This window comes from Lonchura striata, chromosome 2 (genome assembly GCF_050655825.1).
Source record: "Lonchura striata isolate lonStrDom1 chromosome 2, ASM5065582v1, whole genome shotgun sequence".
Classification (NCBI taxonomy): Eukaryota; Metazoa; Chordata; class Aves; order Passeriformes; family Estrildidae; genus Lonchura; species Lonchura striata.
Genome location: NC_140704.1, coordinates 35,140,079 through 35,152,977, shown reverse-complemented (window position 1 = coordinate 35,152,977; position 12,899 = coordinate 35,140,079). Strand labels below are relative to the sequence as shown.

General features: G+C 41.4%; 1 protein-coding gene across 4 annotated transcripts in view; it reads left to right on the top strand.

Annotated features, from left to right (window-relative positions):
- Nucleotides 1–1,868: 1,868 nt before the first annotated feature.
- Nucleotides 1,869–12,899, top strand: part of SCRN1 (secernin 1) — a 36,711-nt gene continuing 25,680 nt past the window's right edge. Inside the window, exons 1-2 of one of the 4 annotated variants that reach the window (XM_085568637.1) lie at nt 1,869–2,130; nt 12,746–12,827. Coding sequence is in view for 1 of the 4 variants with exons in the window: in XM_085568628.1 (XP_085424754.1) it covers nt 2,594–2,625 (32 nt within the window). In the remaining 3 variants the exon portion in view is untranslated. Of the gene's footprint in view, nt 12,828–12,899 lie in introns of all 4 variants that reach the window. The other 3 variants (XM_021538176.4, XM_085568628.1, XM_021538177.4) reach the window with 3 other exon arrangements.

Below are 12,899 nucleotides of genomic sequence, written 5' to 3'. Positions count from 1 at the left end.
AACTAAACTTGCTACAATTAAATTGGTATAAAGTCCACAGCTTTTCAGTGATTCAGATCACTTTTCAATCATGGATCCTAAGCAGGAGATACACAGTCTTTTCTTGTTGTAAAACACAGTGAAATGTAATCCTGATGGCAGCAAAACTGGTACCAGAGGAAAACAAAGGTCTTGCTTAAAATATGTAATGGAAACCCTTGGAGTATGCAGGGCTTCCATGTTGGTAATGATCAGCTCTGCTTTTTAATCAAAAGTAGTCCCTATTCAGGCTACTGACATACCCCCGAAAGGTGCAATGCCACAGTGTTTCACATTCACTGAGACTGGGAACAGCAAACTATTTTCTCTCTTAGTTATATAATGAAGCTGCAACTTTTGGTCTGCATTTAAGTTTGACAGCAGCAGTGCCCAATGCTTATCCACAATTTCTGAACAGATGCAGACCCGTGGTGCTGTTTGTGGTGATGAGAGGAAATTCTTTTTGGTGCATAGAGTTTCAGACTTTTTCCTTCTATATTTTCTTTAAATGTAAGGTCCCTTATGCAGATTCTGTTTGGCTTTTTGTTTTCCTTTAGCCAGTTACTAAACCAGATCTTCTGATCTAACAGGCAGTGCGATATTTAAGTGGTATGGCTTTACCAACCTTACAAATTTGCCTTTTCTGCTCTTATGGTGAAACACTCTAGTTTGTAATGCTCCTTAATATCTCTACTGGCTCATCCTTGCCTCTCTGATCTTTTCCCCTGCTTCCTTTCAACATTCCTGTCTTCCCATCAAACATACTTGGCAGTCTCTTCTGCACATTAAATGCCTGGTTTAAGGCAGGAATTGGTGGAATGTGCAGCAAGGTTCTTCTCCTTGCAGACAGAGATAGAAACATAAAGGTGCTGCCTTATACCAACACCATGTAACCATACGTGTTACACCATAATTAGCAGTCTAACAATTTATACAGGGACATGCATGATTATACTTAGCAGTTAAACTATTTTTACCTCTGCAGGGAGGCACAGGTTGTGTGCTGAGGATGGAGCGCAGAGGACAGCCCCATTTGGGCAAGTTTGGCAAAGAGAGCAGACTGTCTGCTCCACATGTCGTGGCTGAGGGATGCTGTGCTGTGAATTGGACCCCCTCAGAGCGACAGTGGCTATTGCTTTGCTTTGGGCCTGCTGGTGCTGCTGCATCCAAAGAGCTGAGAGGTCCCTGGAGACTCTCCAGCTGAGAACTGCTGGAGGGACAGGAGCCCACTGTGACACTTCACATGTAGCAGCAGGGAATTCCTCAGTCATGAAACACAGAATCACAGAATTAATTAGGTTGGAAAAGATCTCCAAGATCATTGAGCCCAACATTTGACTGATCACCTCCTCATCAACTAGACCCCGGTGCTAAATGCCAGCCCAAAGCCCATTCCAATCCTTAACAGCCCTTTACTTGCGGATACTTCTGATGAGGTCCTCTTCAGCTTTGCAAAGTTTGGAGAACTCCTTATGCAGTGCTTTGACTAGTTAATGAGGTAGCAGCCATATTTTAAAACACCCACTTCACTTCCCAGACTTATCTCTGCGAGACACAGAGGAACACAAGTTAGCCGTAAGACTAAAAACGGAATTAAAAAGCCCCGTCTCTTTCAACACGCCCTTGGAGTCCTCAGTACGGGCTGAGGGATAACGTGCCGGACGCGGACGGCTCTCCGCAGCATCACTGAGCGGGGCGGGCGGGAAGGGACCACAGCGGGGCGCGGGCCCGCGCTGTCCGCCGGTGCCCGCGCGGCCCCCGCGCGGCGCGGCCGCGCCCCCGCCGCCCCGGCCGGGACCCGCGCGCGGAGCGAGCGGCGGCGGCTGCGCGCGCAGGGGGCGGGGCCGCGCGCCGCGGGCCGAGCGGAGCGGGAGGAGCGGGAGCGGCGCTCAGGTACGGGAGCGGTGCCGGCAGCGCCGCGGGCCAGGGCGGCGCCTCGCCATCGTCCCCATCACCTCCCCATCACCTCCACATCACCTCCCCGTCCCCTTCCTCCTCGGCCGGGCTACTGTGTTACTTCTCGGCGCGGGGAAAGTGTCGGGATCGCGGGCGGCGACCTTCCCGGCGGGGCTCGCCTCCGGTGGACAGGGAGGGAAGCAAGGAGGCGGGGAGGCAAGGAGGGATGTAGGGAGGCAAAGAAGGAGGGAGCCGTGGGGGATGGCGCGGGAGGGAGCAGCGGGGATGTCGCGGGAGGATGGCGCAGAGCCGCTCTCCCGGAGTCGGTGCGGGCGCTGTCCCCCGGCGGCTCCGCGCCCCTGCTCCGCGCTGGCGGGAGGCACCGCGCCGCCGGGCGGGGTCTGCGGGCCTCCCGTGCCGCGGCGGCGCCGCCGCCTCCCCGGGCCCGGCGGTGCGGGGGGGACTCAGTGCTGGGAGCTGGCATCAGCAGATGCTGTCCCCGGCTGTCCTTTGCCTTCCCGTTTGAAGCGAGGCTCTCCGGCCTCTCATCTTCGCTGGCTGCGCTCTATTCGCTGCTGCTTTCCCTTCTGCTCTTTAAGGACCCGGCGAGGGTTGTTTCCCCCCGTCTTTTTCTTGAAGGTGCCTTTTCAAATAGTCACCTTGAAACCTAGATGCCTTCATGTGCCTTTCTAAGCATACTGTTACGTTCAGGTAGGTATGTGCTGGTTTCATTCACTGATGAGCAGATATCCCTTCCTGCAGGTAGGTCTATCCTACAAACTGACATCTCTATTTGTGCTGCTATAATAATGCTACAGGCTATGATTAATGATTAATCTGCCTTAAAAAGAAAATTCTCCAGTACTGATAGTTAAAGAGGAAATAAATCGTATTAAAGCAAATTCTCAAACAGAAGACAGCTTAGGGCCTTGATTCTATGAATGCACATGCTTGTAAATCTATCCCTATGAAAAAGTGTCACAGAAATGAGAAAAGCCATCCATACCTGTAAGATATGAAACTTTAATAAACCCAGAGAAAAGATTGTGCTGTAGTAAACTTGGTAAATTTTGTGATGCAAACTCTGTGTCTGTGCTAACTGGTTTAAAAGATAGTAAATACATGACTTGTGAGAAGTGGAGCTACCCGCTCATTTCGTTATAGGCTACTAAAATTTCAACTATTGCTGTTTTATAGTTAGTGATTGAAGGCACCTCCAAATATGATGTTTTATTCATAATATGCACTCTAAATCTTCCAGCCAGGCAAAACAAAATCTTGAAAACCCTCCAGTCATATTCTACTTAGGAAGTAGATCTCTGTGAACACACGACTTTCAGCTTTTTGAGGTGAACTGACACTGAAATTAACTGAAACCATTTTATAATGCTGTGGACTTTTTATGTCACAGAGCTTACAGAAACAGTCTAAAAAGGCAGGTCTTGCATTGAGACAAATGTGGTGAATGAAAATCCTTCATTGGTATCAATCAGTTTTGTCGTCCCCAGAAAATATTTTTAATGCTTACAGCTTGAGATTTTTAAAGGTCTCTTCCGGTTTTGAAAGATGTTTGTAATTTTTTTGTTTCGTTCTGTTTTTGTAAAGTACAGCATGATTTAAGCTCCATTTATTTACTTGTGCCAAGGTTTGGTATCTTTGGTAAAGGTTGCTGAATTTGGCTGTCCACCCTCTCCTTCAGAAGTTATCAACTGTGGATGCTTTATGCAGCTTGCATATTGGAGAGTTTGCTAGATGTTTGAAGCTTCTAGTAAGAATTTCTTTATTATGACCTTGAAGAGTTGTGATGATGGACATTGTCCCCGTAGTGTATTTTTCCCTTTGCTGTAAATTCAACAGATTGAGAAAAAGAATTGCTACCCAGACCTGCCTCTCTGTGAAGTCCCCAAATGCCTCCTTTCTTTCAATACACTGCCGTTGCATCCTAACATTAGCAGACTCTTAGGGGAGAGCATTGCGACACTTTCTGAGTTTTAGGATCTATTGAAAACTAAAGGGAGACTTCCAGCAAGCTACTTTGATGCTTTTAATGTTGCGCCTTGTTGACACAGCAGTGTTGCTAATGTGGACTGAGGAGCAGTGGGCGCGCATTAGGCGCTGTGCGGAGCTGGGCAGCCTCCCTGGTGCGGGAGCGCAGAGCCGATTGTGCTGCTCGCTAGGAGCAAGAGTTAGCAGCCAGGAGTTCTGCACAGCTGTTAGCGACTTCTCATTGGGAGCTTGGCTGTTGCACAAAGACGCTTTAGATGCCAGCAGCTCCCAACAAGGGTCTCCGCCCCAGTGACAGAAGCAAGAAAACAGGTGCTTCTCTACGAAACGGAGAGTGTTACAAATATAACCTTAAACTGCAGACTGGGATAAGAGCCACAAAAGGGATAGACTTCCGTGACTGCTTGGAGACTTAATTAACAGCACCGACACCCACTCAGTGAAAAGTCTGTATAAATAATGAGTTTTCCCTGTATGTGCAGCCTGTGATGGAAATGAGTCTGAAATCTGTTGTCTTCTGGATGACTGACCCTGATTTGTTTTTAAATAGAACTGTGTTTTCATTAACATAATTCAGATTACGTAGGGCAAAAAATAAGATCCTGTCTTATTTTAAAAGATGCCTGCTTCTAAAGCAAGGGCATACTTTGGACAAGGGTGTATTACACAATTAAAATAGAACTGGTTGGTCAAGGGATTGTAAAATTTTATAACAGCTGAAGTCTCACCATTTGTTAAGACTTAAACTGCTGAAGAATTTTAGAATGCTCATTTGATGGCCACTACCTGACCTTTTTTTTTTTTTTTTTTTTGAGACAGTCTAAAGCAATTTGGCAGCTGTTGGCAGGAATATTTCAAATGCTCCCACATACAGCAAGATAAATATTTTCAATTCCTCCCAGGTCTATTATGCATTTGTTCAGTTAAATGACTGAAGGGAACATACAGCTTAGTAAAGCTTTGAAGTGCAACTTGATTTTATGCCTGTGTAGGGAGTTGCTATTTCTCATAATTCAAAAATAAAAGAAAATTTACTGGAGAAAAAAGCCATCCAAAATCCTTGACTCAAAGTTGGACCATTTTGAGTAAATTCTTGAGAAATTTTCAGCATGTTGTTAATGTAAAAAAAAAAACAACAAAACAAAGAAAACAAACAGGTTTTGAACATGGCTTGCTAAATTTCAGCTGCTGATCAAAATCCCCTTGGATATCTTGTCAGGCACAGCTTGGAGGGACAGAAACAATCACATGTGGATGTGGCACCTTCAAGCAGTAAATTGGCATCATCATCCATTGGTAGTTAGGGAAGAGTCAAACAATTTGACTTAGGTCTGATAATGAAATGCCCAAAAGATAGGGACACAGGGATCTGCCATGGTTTTATGCTTTATATTCAGGAACAGTCTCTGCTTTCTAATTTCTTAATACATGCAACCTTCTTCTTGCCTGAAAAGTCATGCATTAAAACTGTCCAAAGTGTCAAAAAAAAACCCACCAAAAACCAAACAACAACAAAAAAAACAACAACCTTTCAGTGTTTCCTTAGATGGGAACAGTATTATTATTGTGCCTTTCAGTTTGCTGTCTTTGTTTTCTGCCTGCAGCTGAATGAATTTTGCTTTTCATTTCTGTTTTTGGAAGCACTGCTTTTCTGCAGGGTGCAGAGATCACGTGTTTCTATGTGCATAAGATGCTGGACTTGATTTGTAAATGGAAATACAAGCTTGTCTCAGGCACAGGAGACATCTTATTTTGAAGGTTAAAATAGAGGTTGAAAACCAACAACTAAGCCCTGAACTGAGTTTTCACAATTGTAACAGACCTTTCTTTTGCCACCCCATTAAAAATATGGAAGAGTTGAGAGTAAATGATGCATGGCCCATTCCATATATTTTTCCTTTCCTAATGAGACAGCCGTGATCCAAATCCGAGGACCTTTGTTCATATGCTGGCTCTTTGTTTTTTTATTGTTAATGCTTCTTGCAGATTAGTTCACTTACTCTTTCTGGTTGCAATGAAAACCATTTATTGAAATCTTTAAATGTTACTGAAATAGTTCAGCAGTATTAGCACAGCTGGGTTTCTGTTTTATAAAAGCACAAAATAAAGTGAGGAATAGTCATCCTTTAATACACAAAACCACATTATATGTCTTCATAAAAGCTTTATTGTGCTCTCTGGACCTTAAAAACAGCTCAAATCTCTTTTGTGAGATAAATATTAAAGAAAATGCTGTCATCACCAGAATGTAGTCCAAACATAGCAGCAAAGGAGTTTAGCAGCCTGTATTTATGCAACCTAAAGTACCTGTTGAAGCCCAGCTTTAGTTTGAAGAAACCAAAGAAGTGAGGGTGGGTGGATCAGGCTATATGATCAATAAAATTGATGTTCTGACCAAACTACTGTGGAGGTCTGAGATGAAGCCTGAGTGCTAACACTACCACACTTGTTTTTGTGGACACCTGTGCTGTCTTGAAAGCATTATGTTGATTGTTACCAGCATTAATAATGGTACTGTTAATCTAGGACATTAATAATGGTAATATTAATCTAGGACAATCTCAGGTGTGCTTGAAAAACTTGGAATTAGGAGAGGTTTGTTCTTCACCCTCTGCAACACTTTGATCACGTCTGAGCTTCAGAGAGTTGACAGTTACACCAACAAAGCTCTGGAAGACAAGCAAGAAAATGTTTGGAAGATGAGTCTGTGGTCTGTGTGATGTATCTACAGAACCTCACTGAGGTGAATGAAAGCAAGGTGTGCTGTTCCTTGCTCCAGCCTTGCTTGCTAGCATAGCTATGCTGAGTAATGGACATAGCAATTATACTCCTGGGTGAAGGTTTGGCCTCATCAATCTGAAGTTTTGCCAGCTTCTGAGTCAAATCAATACAAGACAAATTTTACAGCTGAATGCTACTCATCACAGCATGAGGTGAATGCTCTTCTGGTGCCTCTGCTGACTGCTTGGTCTCACTGAAGCTTAATATCCTTAATATCTGCTTGAGTGTTGCTTCAATTCCTTGTGAAGAGGATCTGTATTGGTGGCAGCTGACTTCTCATGTAGCACCTTTTATTTTATACATGACAATGATTAGATATTATTAAATTTTTGAGCAAGAGGCTATATTGTGTAGAAAACAACTTCTGTACAGTGTGTTAGGGGCAGAACTATTTGTAGACATGCATCACTTAAAATGTGTTAAATGGTGTGCTGCTGGAAAGGACTTGTTCTACACAGGAATAGCACCTTCAGAATTTTGTCATCTGGTATAAATCTTAATTGAGATTAACAATAACTGCTAATTAACATTTTGGAAACTTGTATTAAACCGAAAGGGTTTTTATATATGATGTTAGTGGCGTCTCTAGCTTTCCCTGAGAAAAAGTTGCAGGGCATTAAAGTGAATAGCAGTTAAAAGAGAAGTGTGAAGAGCAAATATTGGTTTAGTTCAATAAACATGAATTAAATTTCAAGACAGACCCTTACTTTCACCCTTTTTTTTTCTCACCAATCCTTTTTATCTCCCACTGCTTCCTAGTAAGTGCTGCACTTTCATTATAAACTTATTGTTTTGTTTTTCAATTGACAGAGAGCAAATTCAGTTGTCCTGTTATAAATTTCAGCATTACTTGAACACTAACTTGTTACAAGATCTTCAAGATCTTAATAGTTCATAAAACATTCATAAATGTTTAATTTTGGTAATCTTTTTTCTTAAAAAGACAGCAACTGAAAGGTGTTATTGGTGAGCCAGTTTTCACATAATTTGTAGCTTTGTAAAACTATTAATTACATTGCCCTTAATGTCTTCAGGTTATTTTGGCAAACAAGGAAAATAAGTTGACTTTAAAAGTCAACATCTATTTGATGTGGGATGATAAAGTTATTTTTTTTGAGAAGTAATTTTATTGTCAAATTCTTGAGCTTTATAAAAGATTATTGCAGTACCAAATTACAGCTTTCAGAGAAGTACACAGTGTTATTCTGGAAAATAACAAAATAAAACCCCAAGGAATCTAGAATGAGTTACTATGAAAATCTTCCTTTCTTTGGACTCTGTCATGCTAAGCTGAGAGTGCTTTGTTGTGGATACATAGCTATTTCAGTTTTCTTGGGCTGGGGGAAGGAAGGCTCCAAAGCACACTGAATTATTTATGCCTGTCTCTGTTTTCTTAAGAGTGTGGCTTGAGCCTCTGACACTCATGTTCATGAGGTGGAGGATGGGATACTGGAGTCTCTATTCCATGTGTTAATCTCTCTTCCAGCATTATTTGTCTGTTCATTCTTTGTAAGTGAAAAATGACATCTAAATGAAGTTTCCATTAGATTGTCACAACCTCTATGTACAGATTTAATAGCGATTTTATTCTTTGTTGAGCACTTTAAATTTCTGATCGTGGATAGATATTTATTCTAATGGTACAAGTTATTCTAACTGGAATTTGTGAGCTTTTTTAATATGTGGCAGCATCTGTAAGATACTCATGCTGTGAAACGGATTACATGCTGTGAAACAGAAAATACCCCAGAGTAAAATGTTTCAGGTTTTGATATTTTCAAACCTGAAAGTTGGTGGTTTATGTTTATCAAGATTTATGGGTTAGTTATGCTAGGCATTAACACACCCCTGTTCACCCTATTTCAGGAGCATAGTGATGTTCAGACATGTTTATAAAGCCCTGATAATTGTTGTACCTCTTGTTTTCCATTGTGACACCTGGAGCCAGACATTTGTCCAGAGAAGAGCAATGAAGCTGTGAAGAGTGAGTCCCACGAGGGGCAGCTGAGGGAGCTGTGGGTGTCCAGCCTGGAGAAAAGGAGGCTCAGGGGAGGCCTTATTGCCCTCTACAACTGCCTGAGAGGAGGCTGTAGCTGGCTGGGGATCATCCTGTTCTCCAGGCAACCAGTGACGGGGAAGAGGACATGGTCTTCACCAGGGGAGGCTCATGTTGGAGATCAGGAGGAATTTCTTCCTGAAAGGCTTGTTAAGCATTGGAACAGGCTGCCCAGAGAGGTGATGGGATCACCATCCCTGGAGGTGTTTGAAAAAACCCTGGATATGGCACTTAGTGCCATGATTTAGTTGACATGGTGGTGTTTGCTCAGAGGTTGGACTCGATGATCATGGAGGTATTTTCCAACCGTTTTTATTCTATGACTGCCCAATGGTTGTTACTCCTTTCTGCATTAAAATACTTAGGAACTCAGTACTGTCTGTTTTACTACTGACAGCAGTGGTGATATATTCATACAATTAATTTGGCTTGTCAGGTGTTAAATGGGACTTATCACAATGAGAAAAGATCTGAATAAAGGAACTTGTTAAGAAAGTCTTCTTTATAGCGTCAGAACACAGGAGACGGGGAAAAAAATATGACCAGGTGGAATATCACATCCCTGCTGTAGCATGTTTTTGTCAAATAAAAAGATAGCAAGTGGAGTATATGAGGTTGTGGCTGCTGCTTAGAACTCTTTTTTCAACCTTTGTGGCTGCAATGATTTGAGGTCGACCAAGCATGATGCCTGTTAACACCCTGCAACTGCAGCAGTTATTGCATAGTGGCACAGAATAATGTACAGCTCGTTGTCTATTTCCGGGGCTTCCATATGCAGAGTGATGCTGGATGTAGCTCACAATGATCTGTACAATCCCCCTCTGAACTTGCCTGTCTATGAGTACAATGCTTTGCAGTGGAGACATATGGTGTAGGTTTACCTCTGTCTACACCAGAATCTAGGTCTGCTGAGAAAATCAGGCCACTATGCTTAACATGCTCTGTGGTAAAGAACAGTGTGAATGGGCAGCAAACTGTTTGAGATCTATTTGCAGTCATTCCCTGTGTTTTCTAAGGTTTTCAGGATTACCTTTCACTGGAGGAGCAAACTCTGTGAAAAAAAATATAGGAATTATAACAGTAGGTGGTTTTATAAGTCAGGCTGATTTATCAGAGGTACTATGAAGAAGTGTTCTTTTCGTCCTGTGGGTGAAAGATGTTTTTTCAGTATTGAGCTGTGTAAGAGGGCAGAGCGGTGGCAAATATGTGAAAATGAGCATGAGGAGAACCTGAAGCTGAATAAAGAAAAGAAGAACACAAAGCAGGCAAGTAGAAATCTCCTGCTTAGATAGGTGGCTGCTAACAGACTGTTTTAAGTATGTGATGGAGGAAGATAAAGTACAGTAGAGTTCGGAACAAGCAGAGGTTGTGGGTATATCTGAGAAATGGCCATCCTGTCATATTCAAAATGTACCAAATGAGGTTCAGGGAGAAAGTGCTGCCTAGCAAACTGAGCAGATTTCAACTGCAGTAGACTGCTCAATGGCTTCCTTCTCTAAAATGTCATCTGGGATCCTAGTGCAAACTCCTCCATTGACAGTCATGTTTTCAGGATAAGGTTAAAGCATTTGACATAGTGTTTGACTGTTACTTGCCTGTATGAAATACACTGTGTTGAAATGACCTCTAGTTACTGGGCAGCTTGCTCATACTTATGAAATATACTGTGTGTTGAAGGGAACTCCAGTTATAGAGGAGCTTAGTCATACTTTCATGCTTAAGAAGCATTATCAAAATGGCAAGTTTGTTTTTGGTTCAGTAACTGTTGGTATATTTAAGGAAAAAAAATCCCACAATACACTTACTCACTTTCATACTTTAAAAAGCATTACAAAAATGGCAGTTTGTTTTAGGTTCAGTAACTGTTGGTATATTTAAGAGGGGAAAAAAAAAAATCACACATATAATTGAGACTATTCCTTTCAGTGAGGTTCCAGAATTCTACAGGCATTAGATACCTGCAAGCTTTTAATTATTTTCCCTATCTACTCAGACTGTAGGTATGTAAATGTCTGCCTTGCATACCTTCATATTTGTTCAGTAACAGAATGCTGAAATATTTCATGTATTTTTAAGCTCATCTGCTAATAGGTTTAGGTATTAATTTAATAAAAATTAGTATTGTATATAATTTTTATCTTGCTAGGCTCTTGGATGCCTAATATTTTTCAGCTGTGTCATGTATTTCAAATAAATCTGCTTAGTTAGTGTTTGGAATAAAGGAAATACTTCTTTTGAATAGGGAGATCCTCACTAAATCTGTAAGTTGTTCAAGATTTTGGCTCATTTGGCAACGTATCAGAATACAAATTTGGTGCTCTAAAAGATGAGTTACCTTAAGGCAGATGGGACCTCTGAGAGTGCTGGAAAGCAGTTTCATTGACATCACCAACACTGCAATACTCAGAGTAATTCATAACAAAGTACTGAATGGTTTCATTAGTGATGAAGGTTGGGCAACACTACAAACACTCTGGGTTCCAGTTAAACCACAAGTGCTCTGAGGACTTGCAGGTGATGAGTGGCAACTGAAGTGAGGCTTTTTATATTGTCTGTGTGCAGGACACTCCTGTAGAAACTGAAGTGTCCCAGATTTAGAGGCACAATAGGCAGGTCTGCAGCCCAGCATCCTCTGACAGATGTGTTTTATCAGCTCAAGTAATTCCAGCTCAGAGTAGCTTGTCCTTTCCCACTGGTCAAAACTGCTTATGAAAAGGGATTTGTTTGTTTCCTAATGCATTTTCAGCTCAAGTGGATGAATATACTTTTACCTAAATTGAAAGATTGTATGAGTTCCGTGGACAATTCATTGCCTTGCATTGTGTTGGTAGAGGGCACTTCTAACATGGAACTACTTGACCTTTTTTTGCAAGGTTGAGCATCTGTGTGACCTGTTCATAGTCCACAGGAAAACAATTACCATTTTATGGATTACAGTCTTTATAAAAAAGGAATTCTTCCTCTGTTTTATTATCTGCTGTTCTGTGAGAAGTATGTATTCAAATGGCACTGCTTAAAAAAAAAGGAGAAAAAGAGAAAGCCAAATTTGAATGGTTTGAAGCATGTGGAAGCTAATGGTAAAAAAGCAGCTTTGCACACTTCCCCATGCCCAGCATTGTCTTGCAGATGAATATGAGGGGGAAAATCATGTGCTGGTTGTTTCCAAGGAGTGCAAATATGTGCAAGTATTTTACTTTGTCAGGATATTGTAGAAGACAAAGAGAAACATGTTTGTTTATTTGGAGGCTGTGTTTCCATTGCTGTGATAAGAACTATGAAGAAAACGTAGACATCTGCCTTGAGTGCTTTTTAAACAAGTGATAAACACCCCACGTTTTTCTTTTGTAGCCATATGTGCCAGAAGTTTTCCTGAATGGTGGAAAAAAATGTCAGATATGGCAATATACACAAGATGAGCTACAGTAGTGTAATAGATCTGAAACAGTTTATATTTTTTGTTAATATATTGTCATTGCAAACACAAAATTATCCTATAAACATTTCACATTAGCCTACCTAAACAAATAAACAGCAATCAATTAACTTCAGGTAAGAGCAGCAATGCAGACAAACCACAGAGAAAATAAAGTGCAATTAGTGCTTCAGTCTCTCTCCCATCTGAGTAGATAAACTGACTGACAGTTTTTGATGTAATTGTGCTGTATCTTTGTTCTGTTTCCAGTTACACTGTTGTCCTCTTTTAGGAATCCCTCAAACATGTTTTATCTTTCCTTTTTAAAAATATTAAAGTGCATGCGAGCAGAGGGAGTAAATTATTTAAAGTTATTCCATGTTTCTGCACTTGTCTGAGTCAGCAGAATATATCTAGGTCATATGTTCCCAAGGAGCTCCAGTGCAGAGTATCTTCTTCCAGTGGGGACTAAGCAGACTCATCAAGGCACAGTTCTCTTGCCTTTTTTCCTATTTATGCCTTCACAAAGCTTGGGTGAAAAATGATGCTAATTATTATATTTTTAAAATTTAATTCAGATAAGCTTCCTTTGGCTGACCTGTTCTTCCCTTATCATTGGACAATCAACTGACAGAGAGAGTGCATTCCATCTTATCTACAGTTAGTACCAGTAGACTGAATGATTCTCTAATGTATGCAGTTATGAATAAAAAAGCCACTAGTTTTATTTGT